Source organism: Rhipicephalus microplus, chromosome X (assembly GCF_043290135.1).
Source record: "Rhipicephalus microplus isolate Deutch F79 chromosome X, USDA_Rmic, whole genome shotgun sequence".
NCBI lineage: Eukaryota > Metazoa > Arthropoda > Arachnida > Ixodida > Ixodidae > Rhipicephalus > Rhipicephalus microplus.
The window spans coordinates 31663798-31688003 of NC_134710.1; the positions used below are offsets into that span (position 1 = coordinate 31663798).

Consider the following 24206-nt stretch of genomic DNA (forward strand, 5'->3'; position numbering starts at 1 on the left):
CACGTAACCCTTCTACTTTAACAACATGTGCGAAGAGAGCAAAGAAAAAAGAAAAAAAAGCTCCATGGAGTGTTGGTTTTCTCCGCGTGGAGGCGCTCCTCCTCGTTACGTACTGGCCATGCTGCGGCTGCGTAGCAGAGGGCTGTGTAGCGGAGAGCGGGAGGCTCTGCTACGGAGCAGTCGCCATTGCCTTCATCTTAAAAAGTGTTGGCGCTGGACATTTTCGAGCGCAACTTCTCTTGCCAGGAGAATGCTGAAGCCGAAGTAGAAATGGTTTGCAAGCTGCGTGCGAAATTGATGGACTTGCTGCAAGGCAAAAGTGTGCAGACACGTATCACCGATTACTTCAATTATTAATGGATCTCCTGTGATTTGTGAATAAATGTAAGTCTTCTTAAACTTCCTCCTCGTGTGTTAGCTCAAAGCACATGCGCCACTGCATGGGCCCTCCGTTTATTTAGCTTTCAATAATTTGAACTTCTTTTAATTCGAACAAATTTTCGGGCCCCTTCGAGTTCGAATTATCGAGGTTCGACTGTATAACGTTAGTGCGATTTTTTTGTAACTTGGTGGCAGCATTCACAAAAGCGAAAAGGATTACAGTAACTGTGTTCAAAAGGAGGATGATGTCCGGTTCCCGGAAGAACAGCCCAGAAAGGAGAGAGCACAGGATCGCTCATCGAGTGCACACAGTATTCTCATTAATTTCGCCGCTCTGCTTCATTATATGGCGCTTATTGACTCAGTGGTCCATGCTTGAGCATTCGGGTTACCAGAGGGGGTAGGGGACTGCACATAGATAGCTAAAAGAAGTAACAGGTGCATCGCGAGAGGTAAGAAATGAATGGGATAGCAATAAAAAGTGAGGCCAGTGGCTAACTCTTTTAGGTCCTATTTCACGTAACTCTACAAAACGCTGCTGTAAGAGGATACAGCCGAGCCAGGGAAACCAAGACTTTTTGCGCAGTCTTTCCGCAATGAGAGCGCAGCACGTTGAAACATATGCCATTCGCATGCTGATGACTGCCAAGCTAGCACGCGTGCAAACACCTTTAGAAGCAAAATTCACAGTTGTTGCCCTAACACCCCCCCCCTCCCCCCCCCCCCCCTCAAACTTTCCATCACAACGTCCATTCTTTTTGTGCTTGTTCAAGATGGGCGGGTTACCTCTCTGCTTCTATGGCAAGCATCCCGAGCGGGGGGATGCGCCCTCCAAAAGACGGAGATGGCTTGGCTGGTTATCTCTTTTTCAGCACATTCGTCTCCCCCGCTCGTCCGCATTTATCCACGTGGAAAGTATTCAATGGGCGAGTGCATTTAATCAATTTTCACTTTATGCGCAACGTGAAGGCAATGACAACAGCAAAAACCCGTTGAGAGTGCCCATATTGCTTTCGCACAATTTAGCTTAATGTAAACTAGAGAACAATAATGCTAGAGAAAGTATAGGAGATGTTATAAGTAATTGTAATGTGTAATTGTAATGTTTTACATTACAATTACTTATAACATCCTCTATACTCTCTCTAGCATTATTGTTTGCTAGTTCTCAATAATGTGTTGCCTAACAAAAAAAAATGAGCCCTTGAATTTACACTTTCTTGCAATTTACCTTCTTGTTAGAAAAAAAATAAATGCAGCGTAGGGGAAATGTTACTTCACTTGGGCTGTGAAACGGGGTGACATCTACTCTGAATGTTCTGACTGCTCCTAATTTGTTCGAGAAGACCTTTCTGGGTGCTTTCAGGGCAGCCCCCAAACCCACGTACTCTGTTCTACCCTTGTAAAAAGTAACTGATAGCAAATCAGCCAAAAAAAAATGTGAACAAACAAAAGTAGCATGCGGTAGCTTGTGTACAAGTTAACAACAGACTATGGTGGGTGTGTCATTTTATCAGATGGCCACTTCCACAGAAAGGTTTCACTCAAAGATGATTTTCAATTAATTAGCATAGGTGTGTTGGCCAGCCATTTAACTCTCAAGAGGGTTGTCATTGGGCCGAGCTGCGGTAGTTCAATCAATTGGCACAGAGTGCAGTTGTTAAGCAAGCTACGTCAAGGAAGCATCTTTGTTAGACTTGTCCAAATATTTGTATGCTTCAAATATTCGATCAAGGGAATATTTGAATTTGCTTTGAATCGAATTTAAATTGTTGAAAAAGCTGAATTATTTGGAATGAACAAATAAAAACGCCAGGCCTGCGCGGAAAGCGCTGCATAGTCACAGCGAAAGCTAGAAGAGCGGCCCTTCAGAGCCTTTTCTAAATACTCATTAGGTAACTGCTATAAGCACACTTGCTGGGTATCCTCTATGGCATTAATAATAATTTCTGGGTAGTGGACCAGCATTCGCTATGCTATTTTTCGTCATTCGTCGGTGAAGTGTTGTATCCGCTTAACACTTGTGAAGAATTTTGCGCCAATCCTTCATGCAGTGGCTGACGACGATGAGAAATTATGCCTGAAGTGGGTATGTGCCACAGTTAGTAGGTGATCAAAAACAAGCTTTTGTAATGGGTTTGTGCATTGGATGACCACTCCTTACGCCATTCGCATTGTGTCATGCTTCGATGTTCTTTTGCTGTTCTAAAATGCTTTATTACTCACATTTACGTGATTCCTTGCATGTGACATCCTGTAAAAGTGATTTTGCTGCAGTGGAGTGCTAAGCCATGGAAGGCCTAATCCAAGTATACTTTAGTGTAATCTCCTGTAAAAGTGATTTCACTGCAGTGAAGTGGTGCTAAGCCATGAAAACACGTGTCCTAGGAAAATTTGCGCGGCCACAAAACGCCGCTTCAAGGTTAAGTGAAGATATTGCTCTCTCATAGATTCATTTCTTTAGCCTTAAAAGCTCGTTATACCGACTTATATGCTCTAAGTATTGCAAATTTTAAAACTTACCGAATTTTACAGGCTGTCACTTGCATTCTGCCGAAAGTCAAATCCGGGTACTATTAAAAGTTGTTTCCACTTCCTTTGATGCAAAAAATGGCATTTCCACAGGCTTTTTTTTTTTTTTCAATTAAAAAAATATTGTCCAAGTTAAGTTATGAAAAATATGCCCATCTTTCTTTACACACACACACACACACACACACACACACACACACACACACACACTATTCGAATACGGTAGGAAATTATTTCATCAAAATCACTATTAACATCGAACCTAAAATTGACTGTTTGCAAAAGCCTAATGTTTGTATTTTCGTGACATTCTTTTTTTTGTGTGTGTGTGTGTGAATGCACTTTGTGCTAATATGTATCTACCACTTCGATGATTGCTTCTTCTGATCGGGTGGCACGAGATTTAGCCTGGATAGCAGAACACACCGTTTTAAAAGATGCAGTTTGCCATCATGAACCTGAATTTCTGGCCAGTCGTTTTTAAAGCACTAAAGCATTGCATATTTGCACACTTGGGCTGCTCTAGATGACAAAATTTTCTGTCATATTGTGTCTGTGTTTGTGTGTGTGTATGTATATGCATATTTGTGTCTCCTTGTGTTTTCCTTTGTTGGTGCTCTTTTTCTAGGCTTTGTTACAATGGGCCTTGTAGATACATTTTTTTAGCAACCTTGGCTTATTTCTGTTCATGAACTTGTCTGTTAAAGCCCTTAGTAGCATGAAGACAATTGCCTTGGGGCATCCAGACAACGTGTACATGGATGGAGGTTCTGCCACTAGCTATAAATAAGTGCATATATATTAACTTATGGCTTAGGGGATTAACATTGCAGAAGTATTAACCTGAGAAATATGGCTTTAGCTTTCTACTTCATGTTGAGCAGTGGCCTGGAGAACGAAAATGCTAACGTAAGAAAGGCCTCCATCCTCAAGAAATGAATTTTTTGCTTTTAAAGAAAACTTATTTTTTGACTGGGTTCTGGCTGTGGCATAGCCAGTGGGTGGCACACCAGGCCTATGCCCCCCCCCCTTGAAATTTTTTGCGCCATTGCATACAAAGAGTAAAATGGCCATTTAAAGGGGGTGCCCCCTTTCTCGATGAAAATTTCTGGCTACACCCCTGAGTTCTAGTACGAAAGTAGCTTATTAAGCAAGCCACTTGCACCTTAAGGGACACTAAAGAGGAACATTGACTTGGTTTAGATTGACAAACTGCACTCCGAGAACTCTAGTGCCATATGTTTCACTATCATACGTTCATTACTAGCAGATAAAATGAAGGTTAAAGTTTCAGTTTTAAATTTGGTGCCAAAATTTCTGCTCGTGACGTAGCAAATTTCAAAATGTATTTTCGGACATTGGCTCTATGAAATTTTCTGAAACTTCATATGCTAATTCTATGGCACCCACAGGTTAAGTGTACTTCATTTTTATCGATTGGAAGCTGCATGGGTGATGCCTTCAAAATTTCTTACGTCACGGTGTTTGGTGTGTGAATCTAAAGGTGGCGTCGCCACCCGCATTTTCTTTTTGCGCATTTCCTCTCTTACTAAATGTCGTGTCGCAGTAAGAGTGGCATTTTCAGGATTGTGGAATTGAACTTCACGAATACGGAAAAACATCGTTTTTCTCTTTGGTGTCCCTTTAATCTTTTAGCTCCCAAAATGGTTTCACCTTGATTTTTTTTTTTTTTTTTTCAACTGTAAGATTAGTCAGTCAGGTGTTTGAGTTCAGGTCAGCATTGTTTGCTCCTTTCTTTACGTGTGCACTTCCCGAGCTGTTTGCTTGTTTCAGTTTCGTTGTGTACTTATTTTCTGCTGCTTTTGTTTTTCTCCCCTCTTTCCTGTTCCCTGTTTTTATTGCACCTGTGACCATGCTGCTTGTGCACCCTCTGCATGCCCTGTGCATGGCACTGCATGAATTTCGCTGTGCAGAGGAAGAGCGTATCGTGCCACAACAGTTTGGGCGGCGAGCTCAGTCAGAGCGCAAGCCCAAGCGCCAGAGTAAGTGTGTGTACTTGGAGCTTATGGCATGGCATGTATGGAGTCTGGCTCCATTTTAGCTTTCTTTTTTAAGTTTTTGTTGTTGTCGTTGAGCATTGCATTGTTTCTCCAGAAGCGTTTAGCAAAGTATTTCTGCTCTGGTAGAAATTTGGCCATAAAGCTCATTGTCATATGTGTGTGCAACCAAGTCTGGTGTGGGGAGTAGGTGGTTTATTTATTTATTTTTGCTCCCCTAGTTGCCTGGATAAAGTCTTGATTTTGTGGTGTATTGGTGGTAGTTCCATATTTCTAGTTTTGCAGTGAGCACCTTTATGAGGGCTGTATTGAAGATACATTTGCTACCTTTCGTTATGCCCAAGCAGCAATGTAGGTATGCAGGTGCAGGGACATCCTCTGAAAAGCGCATGCATTCTTGTAGCCGATTATTATGAAATAATGCCAGCAAGCTCTAAAACTGGCATAAGGAACCCTTGCAGTGCCTGGAATGTACTGAGAAGCACTCAACGTTTTGTCAAGAAAACAAAGTGGTCTCATAGAATAGCCGTTGACGTTGCTACTAATGTAAATCAAGTGCCATCATTCATTGTGACAGCTGAGAAGAAACCAGAGTTCGTAAGTACCACTTGGTACAAGCAGTAAGGTATTTATTTTTTTTTCTGAACACAGAAAACATGACTATATTCTTCAGAACTGCTTGTACTCTGCTACTATTGATCCTTTTCCAGGTTGTGCAATATGTATTTTGTGTCTCTACTTGTGTGAATACATTAAATTTAGTCATGGAACTTTTGTTTTGCGTCAGCAGTGTATCTTGGTTAGTTTTTGCAATTCATCTTGCGAGTAATAGTGTGAGCATGTTTCCTGCCTCTGTCACCCATGACAAGAGGGACTAAAATAACAAAGCTGGCAAGAAACTGAATGACGAATGTTTACTCCATTCATTATCTCATTGTGTCCCAGGAAATGTCACCTACAACTTGGAAAAAAAATATGAAATGCACAGGTTGTGAACCCCTCGTGAAAAGGGAAGAAGTAATTCACCCCAATGTAAGAGCACCAAGCTACCATGAAAACCTACATGGGTTTTTTTGAACCGAAGCTTTGTAGTAGTTTTAAACATTTTACCTGGACCAAATTTTTTGCCTGCAAAGCTTTTGTTCCTAAGAAAGTCTTATACTTGTGCCACACGGGCATAGAAAATGACATTCGGTAGCGAAGGCATTCAGTTCCCCAATGACATTTTTTCCGGCGGCGCTGCTACACATCCAAAGTGAATGACATTTGACTTGATGATGTCGATCGCATAGTTTCCCACAATACTAACTAGAGGGAACTCTGGCGCTAGTGTCTATGGGAGCTGCAACGCACGGCACTTCAACGAGCATGGGAATGATGGGTAGTACACACATTTGTCTAATTTTCGTACTTCTGGCCTGCTTCTGGCTCCGTGTGTGTTCGTGTGGCTTGGAGCTGTTTTTTCACGAAAACATATATTAGCAAATGTTCACCGTTTGTGCTTCACAACCTTATTCTTTTAAGCTTACTATTTCGAATCAAGTCCCTAAGTTCAAAAGGGTTCATTCTTTCTTTCAAAACAAAACCGAAACACAGCAATAAACAAAGCCGCAAGTACGATTCGCCGCCCGCAACTACGACGACTAGGCAAATGTGTGTACTACCCATCATTCCCATGGTCGCTGAACGATCGCAGCGCCAGAGTGCCCTCTAGTTAATTTTGAGAAACCCTACGGTCGATCGCAGCACCTTCCTCGTGACCATCGGATGAGTAGCAATGAAAAAATAAACAAGCGTTTACAAGCTTCATACACATCCGATAATATATAAAAGTATAAATAAGCATATTACGCTGCCGTTAGATTTCGTTCGTTACTTTGTTTCATGACGTTTGAACCGACCGTGTAGCAACTTGAGCCAAAGCTAGTCAGATCCGCAGTGTAGAAAGAAAATGGCACCTGGTGCATTTATTTTACAGCGCCTACCAGATGAAGAGAAGTTTTTTAAGCAGTTTTTTAAAGTGATTAACGTAAATAAAACACGCAAAAAGTTTCCTTCCAGTCCAATCAAACGTCGTTTTATACAATTACTTCATCAGCTATGGCGTCGAGAGTACGCATTTCTCAGTCGAATGAGTTCTGGTGATGGCATTTGGTGATGAATGGCATTTTGGCGAATGCCATTTCGTTCATGTGTGTGGCACCGCGCGAATGACCTTCAATCTGAAGGAATTAGAAGGTAAATGCCATTTTCTCTGCCCGTATGGCACGGGTATTAGTAGTTCTTTTGTAGCTTCATGCTGCAGTCTTAACGACGTTTTTTTATTGATGAAACTGCCTTCACTGCAGGCATCTGCATGAGGGTGACATTTAAACAGTAGTAACATTGTCATGGCACTGTTTGAAACAGCAAGGGCACTAAATAGAAAACAACTGCCATTGTGGCTTTTAATTGTCATGGTGCATGGCTGCTGACCCGAAAGACACTAGCTTGATCCCAGCTGCAACAGTTGCATTTTGATAGAGGCAGAATACTAGAAGCCCTTGTGCTGTGTAGCGTTGGTGCATGTTGAGGCATCCCAAGTGAAAAATTATCTGCAGTTTTTGCACTTTGACGTGCCTCATAATTACGTTGTTTTTGGCACATAAAATTCCTGCAATTAGTAATTGAAAAAAAAAAGTTTTTCTCGTCTTGATACATTATCTTTCACAATTTCAAAAGCTTGCGTAAAAGAGGACACTCAAGTAAGAAAAGGCATGAAGGGAAACTACAAGTGGCAATACCATCTTCAGCGACCCACACTCAGCTCTCAACCATTTTTCACATTTTAAAGGCATCTGCTGGTACCTGCATTATGATTTCTTGGCGAAAGTGAATTGCATTGTGTCATTAGGGAGCAATGATTTTTTTCCAATTTCAGCTACAATATAGCCAAAGTACAGAAAAGACTTCAAGGGGGCACTGAAGCGAAACAATGAGTCGTTTTAGGTTGACAAATTGTACTTGGAGAACTTTTATGTCTCTAATTTCACCATCGTGTGTTCATTAATATAGGAATAAAAAATCAAGGTCAGTCTCGTTTTTAAATTTTAAGCCTTATCTCCACACGACTTCACTAATTTTGGAGTGTAGTTTTCGTATTTTGATGTTATTGATTGAATGAAATTTCTTGAAATTTAGGTGTCTGGTCACCTCGAAGGACAATGTAGTTCACTATTACTGATTAGGAGCGATGTCAGTCTAGATCTCAAAAATTGATGACATTGATGACTTCATCATGGGAACATCAAGGTTTTGTCGCCACTTGCATTTCTTTTTAGGTATTTTTTCACTTAGCAAGTGTCATTAAGGATGGTGATTTTGTTATTGTGAAAGAATAATGTACTAATACAAGAAAAATTTATTATCTCTTGATTATCATTTTTATGACAATCGACTCTTTGAAAAATATAATTTAGACTGATTTTGTATATCAGTTTTTAAGTCTCTTCAAGCAGCTCATATAATAATGTAAACAATGACATAAGCTGTTTTTCTTTTTTTACTTTATAGTCTGTGTGAACATACTATTTGTCCTGACATATCTTTAACATCTTTGTAACATCATGTAAGTAACATCTTTTGTACTGGAAGGGAGAGCAAGAAGTAGCAATAAGGATGGTTCCTACTGATATGTGACGTGATAACCAGGCAGAGAATACACAATGTAAGATAAAGCACTAGGACTCATTCGGCCAGTCTGCTGAGGGGGTTTCCCGTCTTGTCCCCCTAACTTTTGTCGAATAATACATCAACCAGACAAGATTCTGCATCATCAAACATCTCCATGAACCACCAATATGTGTGCTAACACTCGCAAGGCACAGGCCATCTTGTGCGTTGCATGCGAGACTCATCCGCGCAGATATTCTGTGATGACTCGAGTCTCATGCAGTGGACAAGAGTGCCAGGGAGATCTGAGAAGTACTTTTCATTTTTGTGGGATATGACAAGTGTATCATGCCTTGTGAAAGTTTGCTTGAAGTGACACCAAAGCAAATATTAAGGCCTGTATGCGCAAACGCTCCTCAACTCGAAACTCCACATCAAGGGATCCTTGAGACTTTCTACGTTGCAGAAATCGCAAAGTGAACCAGTCCTCTGTGATCCGTTGAGGTGGAGTTTTGACTCGGAGTGCTCGTGAATACGGGCCAAAGTCTACATGCATTGATGAAATAGCATTCCAGAAACTTTGTAGCGCTTGTTTTATACAGAGGAAATGCTTAGGCGAAAATAAAATTGTGTTTTGTGGTTGGATACTGTTGTTGCAATTCAAACTGCCCAATTCTGAGAACGGCCTTCTGACATTGCATTCGCCATGCCTGCCTCGCCCAAAGGCCTAGGGCGGAGCAGGGCAAGGCAATTAGTTTCCTAAATATACGTTAGAGGGAACTCTGGGGCTAGTTTCTATGGGAGCTGCATTGCATGGCACTTCAGTGAGCATGGAAATCATGGGTATGACATGGATTTGCCTAGTCTTCGTACTTTACATTCGTTCTGGCTTTGCATGGCTTGAAGACGCTTTGTCACGAAACAACAGTGGGCAAATGTTCGGCAGTATTGCTTCACCACCTTAATCTTTTAGGCTTACCACTTCAAATCGGGTCACGAAGTAAAAAACGGTTTGGTCTTTTCTTCGAAACAAAACTAAAATGCAGAGATAAGCGAAGCCACAAGTGTGTTTGCCATCCGCAAGCAAGAAGACTAGGCAAATCTATGTCATACCCATAATTTCCATGGTCGCTAAACAATCGCAGAGCCAGAGTCCCCTCTACTTAAATTTAGGAAACTCTATGGGGCAAGGAGCTTTGGGGGAGCCAAAGTGAAGGCAGCCTGGTGAAAACTGAACTTACTTCATTCTCAAGAGTAATGTTAGTTTTTATGAATCAGTCTGATATGTATGTATGGCATGGTAAACTTTATTGAGGTTCTGAGGATCAATGCTTAGGTTGACGCAGGCCGCTCCCACATTGGGACAGTAAAGTTCAACCTTACTTCCGTGGGCCTTCTGGGTGGACTGTACTTGATGTGAAAGATCTACACTGTGAAGGGCTCTTTGCCACTAGTCTTTTTCCTCGTCACAGTCTATGAAAAGCCACAGAACACTGCCAAGGCATGTGGTTCAGAGTAATGATGTCATTACGCTTCTCGCAATTGATTTGGACCTCTCTCTATTAATATATATTAATAAAGTTTGGATTCCGGTAAGTTCTTGTTTGCAACAAACGCAAAGTCACGTGCGTGTTGCATTCTATACATCTTGCAATGCACTAAAAATTTTTTTGTCGTGAGTAGCTTGAGTACTTGTGATTAATTGATCCAAGGCTTTACTACGTCATTGAGCCTGTGTTACGAAATACCCCACTGGTGGCACAAATGGTGTCCTAAATTTACAGTAATTTCTCAATTACTAAACTAAAGCAGTGTTGTGTGTACTATTGACACTTTAACTGTTCTGAAGCATTGACTTTTACTTGGCCTGTGGTTTCCAAAGATCGTTAGTCACTTCATTTACAGCATGTGTGGTACTATGGAAAGGTAATAAAAGCTAGCAGTGCCATTTTTTGGGCGTGTTGGTAAAGGGAGCTTGACGACATATTGAGCGCTAAGAGACAGGGACAGGAGAGAGTGGACACCACAATGCGCTAACTTCAACAATTTTTATTTTCAGGAAACGCGAACCTATAAATCCGTGTACAGTGGCGCCACCAGTCTAACCACTAGCCCAGCAGAAAAGCCCTTTCTCGATCTAACAAGTCAACTGACGGTGCACTTACACATGCGTCACCTTTGCGAAAGATAGCATGGGCTTCAATTATCTCTCGCACGTCTTTATCTTTATGCTTCGCCAGAACACTGCAGGATGCGTACACGGGTGTGCAACCACATTCCACGCAATGTACTGACAAATGGCCATAATTATTCTTGTTTTTAACATTGAGCTTATGTTCACGAAGACGGTCATTAAGGCATCTACCCGTCTGACCTATACATATACCACCACAAGTCAGAGGAAGCCCATAAACTACCCCTTCAACACACGCCACAAAATGATCGCGATGCTTCTTGGAGCAACCGACAGCAGGCTTGCGGTGCGGGTCCGTCAAGCGACTTATCCTGCCAAGCTTTTGTGGTGCTGAGAATACTACTTTAATGCCCACTCGACTAGCTACTTTCTTCAGGTTATGAGCAGTTTTGTGCAGGTACGGCACTACTGCAACTCTGCTCCTACTCACTGCCGGTTGGATGTCTGCTTCCCGAGGGCGACTGTCCAACCGGCATTTTTTAAGCAAACCCTCGACAACAGACACCTGTATCGACTCTGGGAAACCTGCTGCGGATAACCTCTAATAAAAGCTGTTTGCAATGATCCTCGTAGCTCTGCTTGGGACACTAGGATTATACTTAAGTTTCTTCTCAGTTTAATATTTCACAGTCATTGATAATTCTGTCACCTGCAATATTAATGTATACAGCTTTTTGCAAAAATGAAGGCGTACCCTCCACGATGGCTTACTAGTTGTGCTCAACTGCTGACCCAAAGGTCGCAATATCGAATTCCAGTTCTGATGTCCGCATTTCACTGGAAGCATAATGCTAGAGGTGCGTGTTCTTGGCAGTTAGGCAAACTCATGTGGTCAAAATTTTTGGAGCCCTCCACTATGGCGTCTTGTAATCATATGGTTTTAGGATGTAAAACCCCACAATCATTTTTACGAAAAAAAAGGCTTGGTTCACAAACATATGTATAGTGTTCTGCAGTAAATTTAATATGCAAAATTTAAATCATGAAACACCAGAGCACTTTTATTGCATATGGTGCTGCTGTGTCTTTTTTTTTTTTTTTGTTCTGTTTTAGTTCCTTGCTAGTTTCTGTATGTTCTGTGCTATTTCTTTCACGGTGGTGTCCCTTTTGTGCATATGAAAATTCCAATGTGCTGCTGTATCATAAGCTGACCTATTCCACTTTTCTCTTTCCCATATTTTTTGTGACTACAGCACTCAAAAAAGAGCATGAAAAACTCTGGTCCTCAGTCTTGCAAGTGGTGTCTGCAAGTTTTATGTAGTATTGGTTTCATTCCTCGTTGTCATTGCAGGTGACGCACCAGTGAATGGGGATGAGAAGCTGAGGTCGGCTGAGAGTGGCGACGTTTCAGCAGCATCACGCAGCAGCAAAGAGGTTCATATTGACTTTTATGTGTCCAATTTCTTCATGCTTTTGTTGTGAATGTTGCAACAACAGCACGGAACTGTGGAACCATAGTCCTTGCATTGCAAAGTTCATCAATCAGTTGGCTTATTGGTGGTGGTTCGTTACTGCAGCTTTTGTCTGTGCAGCTATTAGGCCTTCTTTTCTTGTTTTTTTTTTACACTAAAGCCCACGTTTTTAACATGTTATTAAAATTCATTGCATCATGCCCTGGCTTGTTCATACAAAAAAAGGGGGGCCCCTGTGGAAAGGTGTTCTTGAAAATTTAGCACTTTTTGAAGGCCGTCTCTAACACAATAAAGTTATTGACGAGATGTAGGCTTACCTCTGCATTTTCGTTTGTCCTTATGCTTGTCTGCCAAATTTCTGGATGACTCCGTGAGCTAGTTTTATGGGACTTCGTTTCCTCTTTCAGTGTTGCTTTCTTTCTTTTACAGTAACTAATTTGAAGAACCAAATTTATAATAAGTAAACCTACAAAGTCTCAGTGAATGGAAATCACATAAACGGAACAACAGCCGTAAATTCGTCGGTTTTGTATTTGGGTAACATGTAAAATTACTTCTTATTGCAAAGTGCCTTTTATTGCATTTCAAACACTTGCAAGGCCGGCTGTTTGATCAGACACACCGGGCCACCAGCTGCACCACTTCTTTTGCTTCATCTGTGTCTAATCAGTCATATGCTAATTATGCTATGTTTTTGTTAATTGTAATGAATATATCATACCCAGAACTGTTGTTAATTGTAATGAATATATCACACCCAGAACTGTTGTTTTAAACTGCTTATTTCGGCTTGTTGTAGTGTGTTTATAACGATGGGCACAAGCTGTAAGGTGTTGACAATGAGAAGCAGTTGCATTTTAGCATCAATTTTATTGGCAGCTTTGTGATGGTTTACTGATCTGTCACCATTAAACTCGCTCTGAGTTTCTAATGAAGACACGCAGTATTCACAGCAGCTGTGTGGTATGAAGGAAGTTGAGAGCCTTTGCAAAATTGTTGAGCTTTCATACTTACAGGGTAGTTCTGGGCAGGTGTTCTCTCCCAGTCGTGTCACATGGCAAAAACTTAAAACAAATGAAATGAAAATATGTTCCGCAATTTCTGTTGCAAAGGTACTTTTTACTATGAATTTCTGTAGGAAATGCGCACTGAACCAGTGGCGCTGCTGTGCGGGAGAGAACCAAGCGAATTGGCATGCTCCGTGCAGCAGCCCACCCACAAGCGTAGCCGTGTTAGGGGTGTTTCGCAGTGTCACGTGTGAATTGCTTTGTCGTAAACTGTGCCAATAACTGTAGGAACTATGCACCTGGCACAAAGATTTTCATTTTTTTGACATGACCATGCTTCAGGAACAGGTGGGAACACTGGATTAGTGTACGTTGCGTGAAGCAAGTGACCCCGTGAGCATGTTTATGAAGGACATGCTGTAGCTAGTTCACTGTGAATTAACTCTCCACACAAGGTGAAGCGCCACGCCCCGCTGTGGTGGTCTAGTGGCTAAGGTACTCAACTGCTGACCCGCAGGTCGCGGGATCGAATCCCAGCTGCGACGGCTGCATTTCCGATGGAGGTGGAAATGTTGTAGGCCCGTGTGCTCATATTTGAGTGCACGTTAAAGAACCCCAGGTGGTCGAAATTTTTGGAGCCCTCCACTATGGCGTCTCTCATAATCATATGGTGGTTTTGGGACGTTAAACCCCACATATAAAGCACCCTTATTTGCCATAGAGAGGGGGAGTGTTGCCTGTCGTGATTCCGTCCTCTTCGGCAATGTGACATGATACGTCATCGGCACGCAGCCAACAACTGAGCAAAGCTTCCACACATGAGCCCATGTCATAGCGTTGCGGAAAGGAAGCGCAGTGCGAAGAGCAGCCTTCCCTAGTGGTGAAGCAGCGAGGCGCCTCTTTATCTCGGAAGCTTTCGTTCCGGCAATACCGCTTTTCCCTGTGGTCTCGAGCTCTACAAAACAGCAGAGGGCGGCAGCACAGGAAAGTGAAAACGCAGACTGTGACCAAAAGTGCATCACTGCATGGCCAAGTCGCTGTTTTGTAGGGCAAAGGACTAATTAACTAGCTCAATTAACAAGCTTCCCAAGGGTAGGCCATGGGAATGCTTGCGTCACTGCATGTTCAAGGGGGATTGATTGGTCAGGCATGGGAAATGTTCTTAAGATGGAGGGTCTGCATGGCACGCAGCATTGTATTAGGAATTGGCGAGCTTGTTTGGGTGAGTGTACAAAAAAAGTTGGGAGCTTGTTTACTAGCCTTTTAACTGATATTGTTACTGTGTAAAGAATCGAAGAGCAGACTGAAAAGTGACCTCGAGTCTACAGTCTGCATTTCTTTAGCCAAAAGCAATCGACAAATAAGTTTTTCTTGTACGCTGCTGTTGTTTTTCCGCCATATCGCATTTTGTAGTCAGTAAACAAGTGCCGCATGCCAGGAAAAATGCATCACAAACCGGGAGAATTTGAAAATTTATTTCCTGTGTACTGCCATAGCCCACAACAGCACTGTCCGTGCAAGTGAAGCCACGCCACGCCGTTCTGTTGCGGTATGTGACAGCTGAAATAACGCTTACAAAACTGGCATGTGACACAATTATTCAAGGACTCATGCAGTTCGAGCAGCGAGTACAAATGTACTGTATTTACTCGAATCTAGACCGACCCCCAAAAAATCTAAAACCCGGAAAAAAAAAGAACTTGCCTCAAATGGTCGAACAAACAACGAAGACAGCATTCACAAAGAACAAAACATTTATTGAACATCAAGATGACATAATGCAGTTGGTTCATGATACAAATAACTCGAGAAACATAGAGCCGCTAGTCCTGTTGTGTGTGTTTTTGTCATTTTTTTCGCGCAGCTTCTAGTTATTTGCATCATAAAGATGACACGCTTGCTGATGCCGCGCTCATTCCGTGTTGTCATTGCCGCTTCCCTCGTCGCCGACTTCTTTGTCATTGTCTTCAGACAGGGCGCGATCCTAGGTGCCATCAAAAGTATTGGATATGCTGCAATTCTTAAAAAAGCGCACAAAGTTCCTGGGATGTCGTCCCACGCTGCGGCCCCTATAGCGACGCACATTTTTTTCGTCTACTCCAAAGTCTCGCCCGGCCTGAACGTTAGACAATGACTCTGCGGCTAGGACAACTTTCCTTTTATAAGCTTTGCTATAACACCGCCTGTTTGGCGCCATTGAGCTACACCACACTACTTGAAGCGGCTTGAAATAATTACCGGCTCGCCTCAACACTGGCCACAAAGATAAACAAGGCAGCCTCTTGTGTGTACTTAAACCACGTGTTGGTTTGGCTACTAACGGCTATAATGCCGTCTCAGTGGTATTATTTGTGCACCACTTTTCTCAATGAAAAATGGCACGTTTTTCATATCCTTTAATCTAAGCTGACCCTGGAGTTTGGTGCAAAGAAATTTTAACAAGACTATCGGCCTAAATTTTAATACATAATGTAGCTGAACTACTGCACAGAAAACTACGTGGAAATGCAGCTCAGCAGCTATACGCATTACCTGCGCATATTGCAAGAGGTTATCCAACACATGTCAGACACGAATTCCATCATTTACTCAACAATAAGCAGGCAAAATAAGATTGCGTTTACAAACTTCGTTGGTAACTGCCTAGCTATGCTTCGAGCTTTACACCATCCAGCCACATGAATCGCCCTTTAAAAACATTGTCGCGCGTCAGTGCTGCTGAAATCGTAAACACAATTGGTTCTGTGAATTTATGTTCTTTCGTTTTGTTTGGGGCCCGAAAAAAGTCGTGCATTGTTACCTTTATGAAAGCCTACCCGTTTTACTAAACTCATCCTCGCGCACACATACTTGCATACAACACGAGAGTAACTGACGAAGAGATGACTATTCGTAGCGTGCCAGTGGGTGCAATTCACTACTCCCAACAATAGCGGCGCATTGGTGCAGTGGTCTGCTGCACCACGTGTAGGTGCTGCACGACAAGGAATCAAAAATTATTTTTGGTGATATGTAAATTTTATTGTAGTCGTGTCCAACGCCATTTCTCTGCTCCCTTGAGATTCCATATAGTAGAATGAATACTGTTGTATTTTCATCCAGAGCACATTCGAAGAAAACATGTCAGTTAGTTACAACATAGTGTTATTTGAACAGGTCTTTTTGTGTGTGTGTGTGTGTGTGTGTGTGTGTGTGTGTGTGTGTGTGTGTGTGTGTGTGTGTGTGTGTGTGTGTGTGTGTGTGTGTGTGCGTGCGTGTGCTTAACGAAAGAAAGCCCCCCCAGATTATCTTAAAATTTTTTTGCCTTTTATTTGCACAGTATAGCAGAGTTGCTCTTAAATGAGATGTATTGGTCTGATGTGGCAGTTCTCTTTGAGCAAAATATTTTGAATATTGGCTCATGTATTAAGCCCTAAAGAGTTCTAACATTATGTAAACACTTTATTAGGAACCGCTGAACATGTAATCAGTTCGCCATGTCATGCAGCTCCCAGCAGCCAACGTAAGAGACATCGACTTATTCACAAGTAGGACTGTCATTGCATCAGTCAAATTCAATCACAGTGCATTTTGAGAGCACACCACTGCTGTACCACGCTTGTGGATGGTGCCTCAGCTTTCTTAAAATTTCATTGGTTTTATTCAATTAATGTACAACAAAAAGTTCTAATCGGAATAGCTTTTTTTTTATCTGATTAGCAAATGGACGGCATTACTACTAAAATAGTTAATACCTTCATGGTTCTCACTCCCGTGGAAGATGCAGACTTGCTTTTTTTTCCTGCTTTTTTTCCTTTTCATTTCCCTAAAATGGTAAATAATTTCAATCTTCCAGCTATTTAGGATGTAGCCTTCGTACATTTTACTGTGGTGCCTTTTGGCGGGGGGGGGGGGGGGGGCACCAAGGAGGGGAGGGATACTGTAGTTAATAATCAAATAAATAGGGCACCTCTAAAAGCCAAAACTGCTAATATTGTCAAATCCGCTCCGAGGGATTTCACGCCAGAGAAGAGTAAAATTGGGGATACGTAAGCTTTCTCTTTAAGAATTGAACGTAATAGCGATATTCTGTCCCTAGTGCGTACTTCAACCACTTGGTACATACTTTTTATACTTTTTATTGTATGATGTTGCTCGAGAAGTTTAAATTGGGGATTACTACGATGAAGTTGAAAGTGGCTTGTGTCAGTGTAGCTTTTGCATTTATTTGGCTGCATTCTGTGTAATGTGTAGCATGTTTTAAACCATGACCAATCATTCACGTGAAATGTCTTCACACTTACACTACATCTGCTACGTGGCCTTAAGAGAATACGCGCAGTAATACGTGTGCCTTTTGTAATGGGTGGCCGACGAAGTTGTTATGATAATCACATTTCTGAATGCCCAATGGCAATGTACACGTGTACCACGCAATATGACTGCATGATTACACGTATTGTGAAGCCTCTATTCAGGATGCGTGTGTTTGTAAAGTTTGAATGTTGTTCTCACTGCATTTCCAAGTAGAGAAAGTTCTCTTCACTGCATTTCCAAGCAGGTGTCTGGCTGTTGGGGAGAGCACCTGCTTGCCATGCAGACTGCCCGAGTTCGAGCCTTACAGAAACCCCGAAATTTTCATTTACTCTATTTGCATGTTTCTCGATTTTTCGGTCACTCACAAAATGATATTTCGCTCACAACCAATGATTCCACTGCCGACGCCGCAATTTTTGCACAGCGAGCTCTTCCAACGCTCTCGCATTAAAAGTCAAGAAAAATAAACTGGTGCACTTGCCTGTACACTGGAAAGGCTCTGCCTGTCAATTGTATTTCCATGTGATAAAGTATTTTAGGGAGAAACCAGGAAGAGACTACCTGTAAACTTGTGGAGGTATCGACTATATAAAGAAAATCGGGTGAAGGCTGTATTAGCAATACCTCGACAAGGCTGTTACCGCCATGCCATTGTTCAATCTTTGTGTCTGTCTTCGGTTATCATTCAACATCATGCAGTTGTGCATACTAGCGCTTAGCTTTGCATTGAGCAACACTCGTGTTATCATGTCAAATTAACTGCGCATTCATTGCTGTCCCTGATGAATATGACTCTTCTTGCCCAGATGTTGGCTGCGACAGCATTCGTTGTTCAGCAACTTTTCATCACTTCAAATCTTTTTGTCTTGGTGATAGATTCGGTCTTGTCGGTTTTCATATAAACAGCCCCTTCAAGTATATCATAGATATCAAGTATTGCCTGACAGTGCAGCCTGAGGCCACTAAATGGTGCATTGCAGTTAGTATTTGTATGCCCTGTAAGCTGTTATTTTAGTATAGCCTTACTTCAAGTTACAAGGAACGAAAGATGAAATCTGACCTCTCATCACTTTCACTGAAGATTGCCCAGTTATAGTGATTTGCTTGCTTTCTATGAAAGGTAGTGCTAATTTCTTTAAATTTGAGATGTTGGTAGGATACACAGGGCTTGGACTTCTTGCATTCCGAATCATTGTGTGAAGCCTGCTTTCTTATATCAACCTTTTATGGATCTTCAGTATCTGTGTTCTCGCGCTCTTGGAGATATAATCACTTTGTTGCTATGGAAAGAAATGCAAATAGCGGAACACACCGCTTTTTGCAGTCAGTGTCACCTAGCATAGGTCCGTTAGTCCGAGAGTGTGTGTCCAGCTCCGATATGTTGTGGCTGTAGGTGGACAAACTTGTGCTTCCTATCAGCTCCACCGTAGCACAAAAATCTTGTTCCGGTCGACTCTATCATACCACGCGTGTGTTCAGAGTGACAGACATGACTGGCAAATAAGCTTGCCTTCTCAATATGCCCAGCAAGCATAATGCAAAAAGCTTTCATACCATCATAATGATTGCGCGCATAAGATTACAAATATTTAGTGCCAGCTTGGTCGGCATTCACTCAGGTCTGCTTGGCAAATAATAAAAAATTCACAAAAGAAAGCCCCCTCTTCACAGGACTTGCTGTTTATAAAAATAATTTATTTCACAGGTACTCGGATGCTCAGAGCTGAGTAGGGCTCTCTGGGCTCTCCATCATCTGCAGTACGCATCGTGTGCGTATGACGTTAGGTGAGGAGCAATGCCACAGTAGATGAAAGCTTATTACCTGCAAGACATGGCGAACATCAGAACTCGTGTGGTGCGAGAGCCCCAACCGAAAAAAAGATTCTAGCGCAACGGTTGGACCAACTGAAAGCAAAGATCCATTCACCAACTGCCAGGGCATGTTGGCAGTGGACACGCACTCTAGGATTAGTGGACTTATGCTAGGTTGTGCTGACTGTGTGGGAAGTCAAGTGTTCCGTTGTTTGCATTTCTTTCTATTGCGACAGTACATAGCTCTAGTATGTATCCTAACATATTGGCAAAAAATTTGCTTGCCTAGGTTTTTTTATGCAGGTTCTCAGAGAGACTATGGAGTTGAAAGCTACTGACGTGTCATTATGAAGCAGTGTAATTATGTTCATATGCTGTGAGGTGAACTGTGTTGGGTTTTTATCGTTAAAAAAAATGGCTTATAAGCTAGTTAGTCCTGACGAACATGCCTGCGGCATTCTGGTCTTTATCAGCAGAGCTCGCCAGTGAAGGACGTCGAGGGTGAGTCACCCAAGAAGGACAAGAAGAAGAAGAAGGGGGGATTGCGGACACCTTCGTTTCTCAAGAAGAAGAAGCACCGTAAGGAGAAAGAGGACAAAGAGAAGGCTGCCTCCGAGTGGCAGAATCGAAGCCAGTAACCCCCATCTATTTGCAAGTGAGTCAGCTGCTCATCTGTCACCTAGCCACGGCCTATTCGTTTTCCCCACAATTTTTGTTTTTGTGGTGCCCTCGGTTGCTTGGTGCGAGTGTGCTTCAAATAGGCGTGAAACTAAGAAAGTTATCTGTCTGTATTTGAATCGTACTGCGCATGGTCCTTGGGCTGGCTTTATAGAGAATGGTGCACTTTTTGCCATGGTTGACCTGTGATTTCTCTTTATTGCTAAGACACTGGGGGGAGGGGGCCAACATACTATTTAAAATTTTTTATCAGACATTCATTGCAAAGTTTGCTTTTCAGCTTATTGCTGTCTCAGTGAAGTTATATGTACAGAGGAGAATGTCACTGACATCAGGATGACAGTAGTACTTGTACTGAAAAGTTACCATTGTACAGCAGTAGCGAACTTACTCCATGTTCTTTCCATTCAAGATAAAGTGGTCACGAGCTCACTCCTCGTGATGCCAGCAGGCCAAAAAAGTGTTCCACGCTCGCACTCATGCCTACTAGCAGCCCTGATAACACTCAGGGGTTCAAATGGACGTATATATCATAAAGTGGATGGAAAGATGACCATTGCTGTAGCTCAATTGGTAGAGCATCAGACCGTTGCTTTTATTTGAAGGTTGCCGGTTTCGTACCTGCCTGCAGCAAGTTATCTTTTCGTCCACTTTACTGTCTTTACATTCACATCATAATTACTACAAAAAACATAATCATATGTCTCAGTCTCTCGTAATCATATGGTGATTTTGGGACGTTAAACCCTAATACTGCTGTTTTCTGTTGGTCGTCTTTGGCCTATTGTTTCTTACGCTCTTTGAGTCGACCCTTTGTTGACGTGTTTGGCCCATCCTGCCATGGACAAATATTGGCCCAATTCATATCCCTGAAATGTCTGACATGCACGCATAGTCGCATTTTTTGGTAACTTCTACAACAGCTAAGTGCAGCGTTCACTGTTTCCAGATTGGGACAGCACTTTGTTGGAAGCATTTGGAAGGGTTTTCACATCTAGTTTGTGACTTCAAAGGCTGACAGGTCTTTAATATTTTCTGCCGAAGCATTTTATTGAGGAAGCTCATGGCTGTTAGTTTATCAAAGGCTGACAGGGCTTTAATATTTTCTGCCAAAGCATTTTAATGAGGAGGCTCATGGTTGTTAGTTTGAAGATGATTTAGTGCCATAAAAGAATGTGTACTGCCTTCAGCTGTTCACCAAACTTCTTTGGATGACAGCACAGCAACTGCGAGGACTCCAGATATAATGGTTTCTGTAGTGAACACTTACAGTGTGTGGATGACAGCACAGCAACTGCGAGGACTCCAGATACAATGGTTTATGTAGTGAACACTTACAGTGTGGTGCCAGCTGGAGACCATACACGACATACTTTTCTCAAATTTTTTCTGCAATTGCATGACATATGCCAGAGATTTTCTTCTCTGTATGCTGCCCAAGATGTGCAAAATGGCTCCTGGCTGGAGCAACCACAAATCGGGCAAATGCTGATTGCTCCACTAAGGTCTAATTTTTGCGTAACCATTCTTGCTCAAAGAAAGTATTCAATGCACCGTAGTGCCATCCCAGAAAGCATTGTGGTTTATATACACAACTGTACAAACTCTTGGCATCAATAGTCATGGCCAATAGGAATGGCAACAGCTGATAGGTATTGTGCTACGTGCCATAACCATCAATAAATTGTCACGTTTTTCAGACAGTGATGCAAGGAGATGGTGGTTAAAGCAGTTCTCTTCTTGGGGGTTGCACAACTCCATGCTTCATCGCAGCTGGTTCCTGAACTGGTTTTGAGGCAATTTCAGAGTAGCTTGAGGGCACTCTGTGTAATTCACTATTGTGTGTTATGCCCTGCCAAGTGGGCAAGTTGATGAGCTGCTGATGAGGTTTGGCGGTTTAGAAAACGTTTGCATCATGTGCATTCAATGTGCACTCTTTTGTGGAAAGTTTACCAACTTTAGCCTAGAAAATAAAGACCCTAGTCAATATGCGAGAGTAGGAGTATGTTACTCCAACCTCTTGCTTCAAAAATGCTCGTCAGCAAGATCAGAACATTGGATTGTGTATTTTCTATTCGCGAAAAATGATGTGTACATTGTAAAATACGCTGGATGCTACTGGGCAAAGAGTTGACGGTACATGTTCACACCAGTACGGACTGAATGGGAAATCTCAACATTGCTGTTATTCTTAAGAAATAAATTTTTGTTTTTTTCTGTCATGATTCACGTCTTGCAAAACGCAAAATTGTATTTTTTTTTTTTTTACAAGTTGTCTAACAACCAAAATGAGTGTCTGGGTCTTTTTATATGCATTGCATGTTTGTACCATTCCAACTGCTGACAGTGAGGCTACGCACTCAGCCAGCAAAGCGTGTTTCTTGAACGCTCTCTAGCTGGAGTGCACTTAACTTGCTTGCTCGACAGGGAAGTCAGCTTCACATTCACTTGTGAAATCATTGCAGTGGTACCTGTTGTGACAGATGTGTGTGGCTAAGTGTGCTGTTTTATGTTTACTTTGCCGTGTGCAGGTGTGACGCTCTGCTGAAGAAAAACTGCCAGGCACCCAAGCTCATTCTTCCCAGGACTGATGCAGGCACTGCCACCAAACTATGGCTGGTTTAAAGAAAAATGAACTGCAATGGCAGATGACAACGCTTCAAGAGCTCTCTAGTTTTCTTGTCTATATTGTTGCAAATGCTTGAGGACATCCTTTTCGGTGGGAACTATGAGTGTTCCTTTTTTGCTTTCTTTTTTTATCCAATTTTTATTTCAAGCAAACTTTTGCATTTTTAGTTGCTGCTCTTGAAATTTCTTGCAAGATGCAGGAATATTGGGTCGAGCAGTTGTGTAAACGTTCAACTGTACCTTTGTTGCAGTTGGTTTGCTGAGCAGTGCTGGATGAACAGCTTTTATTTTGTGGAACATTTATAATGCTGTGACTGGAGGGAGCAGCAAGCTTTATATTGTTTTACGTCTTGACGAGAGCACCAAGCAGATTTTGTTCTATATAAACTGAGGCTGGTGTACATCAGTTGGTGTTAATGTTGAGGCTAGCCAAAGCAATGGTTGTCTTTGTTGTGCAGTTCTGCGCAGTTAGACATGACAGTATGTTTGTCTCATTCTTTAATATGTGTAATAAAAATCTTTCTCTATCTCTCTTTCTTCATATATAAATATCTATATATATATATATACAAACATTATATATATATATATATACACCTAAAAAGTATGCATACTTAGTGCTTTTATCGTGTCATTTTGTGGCATTTTGAATTTTAGACGCATGTTGAGGGTTCCAAAGGGAACTGTAACTGCAATAGCAAAAATAAATAAAAAACAGTTGTTCTGTTCTTACTTTTTGTTGTCTGTCCAGACGGGGTGTTTGAAGAAAGGTTATTAAGCTCAAAGGGTGGCCACATTTCTTAGATGGCTCGTCAACTGCCAATTGAAGAGCACTTCCAGCCATTACTATGTTTATTTATTCACTTGGGAGATGCTTGATTAGCTTATTTGCCCAGAGCCTTGTTTGCATGCAACTCCACATGCAGGAAGTGTACATATTGCGATGCTGTTGGGAGAGACCCAGTCTATGTGCGAGGTGGCACCATGACCCTAGCACGTGCTAGGTGCTAGACCTAGCAGGGTGTTTGTTGCCCCTCTTGCTTGCTTGGGCCCATGTCTAGCGGTGGCCGCCATGGCAGTCACCGGCTAAGTGCAGTGTTTTGGCATAGCCTGGGACTCGTGTGCACATGCACCATTTGTTGTTTCCTGTGCCCTTGTTTCCCCCCCATCTTATAGTGTGTGTGTGTGTTTGTGTGTGCTGTTTACCACAGCCTGTCTCAAAGTTGGTCTGTTGTGGTGCTTGCCCCTGTTTTGTGTTGCTCTATCATCGGAGACATGTGCTTGCCCATCCAACCTCGTGTTTGTTCTGTAGCCAGGAACGTTTGCTGGGTCTCATGCCAGGTGTTGCAAGATGGAGGTGTGATGGTCGTTCAGACATTTCTGGCTGCTTCTGTTGTCTTCTCCTGGAACGCAGTGTAGCTGAAAGGCGTACCTATTTCAAGAAAGCTCTGGAGCAGCTTTTTTTTTTTTTTTTCAGCCTACAAAACTGTGAATAAAAATTGAAAGTGTTTGTGTTCTTTGTGCTTGAATGGCTTGATTGCCGTGCTTGCCACAGTGTAGTCGCACTCCATAAGAGTTGCAACACGCTGTCTGTACT

The 24206-nt window shown here is 42.2% G+C and overlaps 1 protein-coding gene across 12 annotated transcripts in view; it reads left to right on the forward strand.

Moving 5' to 3' along the window:
- hts (adducin 1-like protein hts) overlaps window positions 1-22996 on the forward strand; it is a 118792-nt gene extending 95796 nt beyond the window's left edge. For 3 of the 12 annotated variants that reach the window (XM_037426733.2, XM_037426735.2, XM_037426737.2), the window contains 4 exons: window positions 4848-4916; window positions 12068-12150; window positions 19777-19958; window positions 22513-22996. In XM_037426733.2, the coding sequence (XP_037282630.1) occupies window positions 4848-4916; window positions 12068-12150; window positions 19777-19941 (317 nt within the window). In that variant the 3' untranslated portion in view covers window positions 19942-19958; window positions 22513-22996. The remainder of the gene's footprint in view (window positions 1-4847; window positions 4917-12067; window positions 12151-19776; window positions 19959-22512) is intronic. The other 9 variants (XM_037426738.2, XM_037426742.2, XM_037426744.2 and 6 more) reach the window with 4 other exon arrangements.
- The last annotated feature ends 1210 nt before the right edge of the window (window positions 22997-24206 follow it).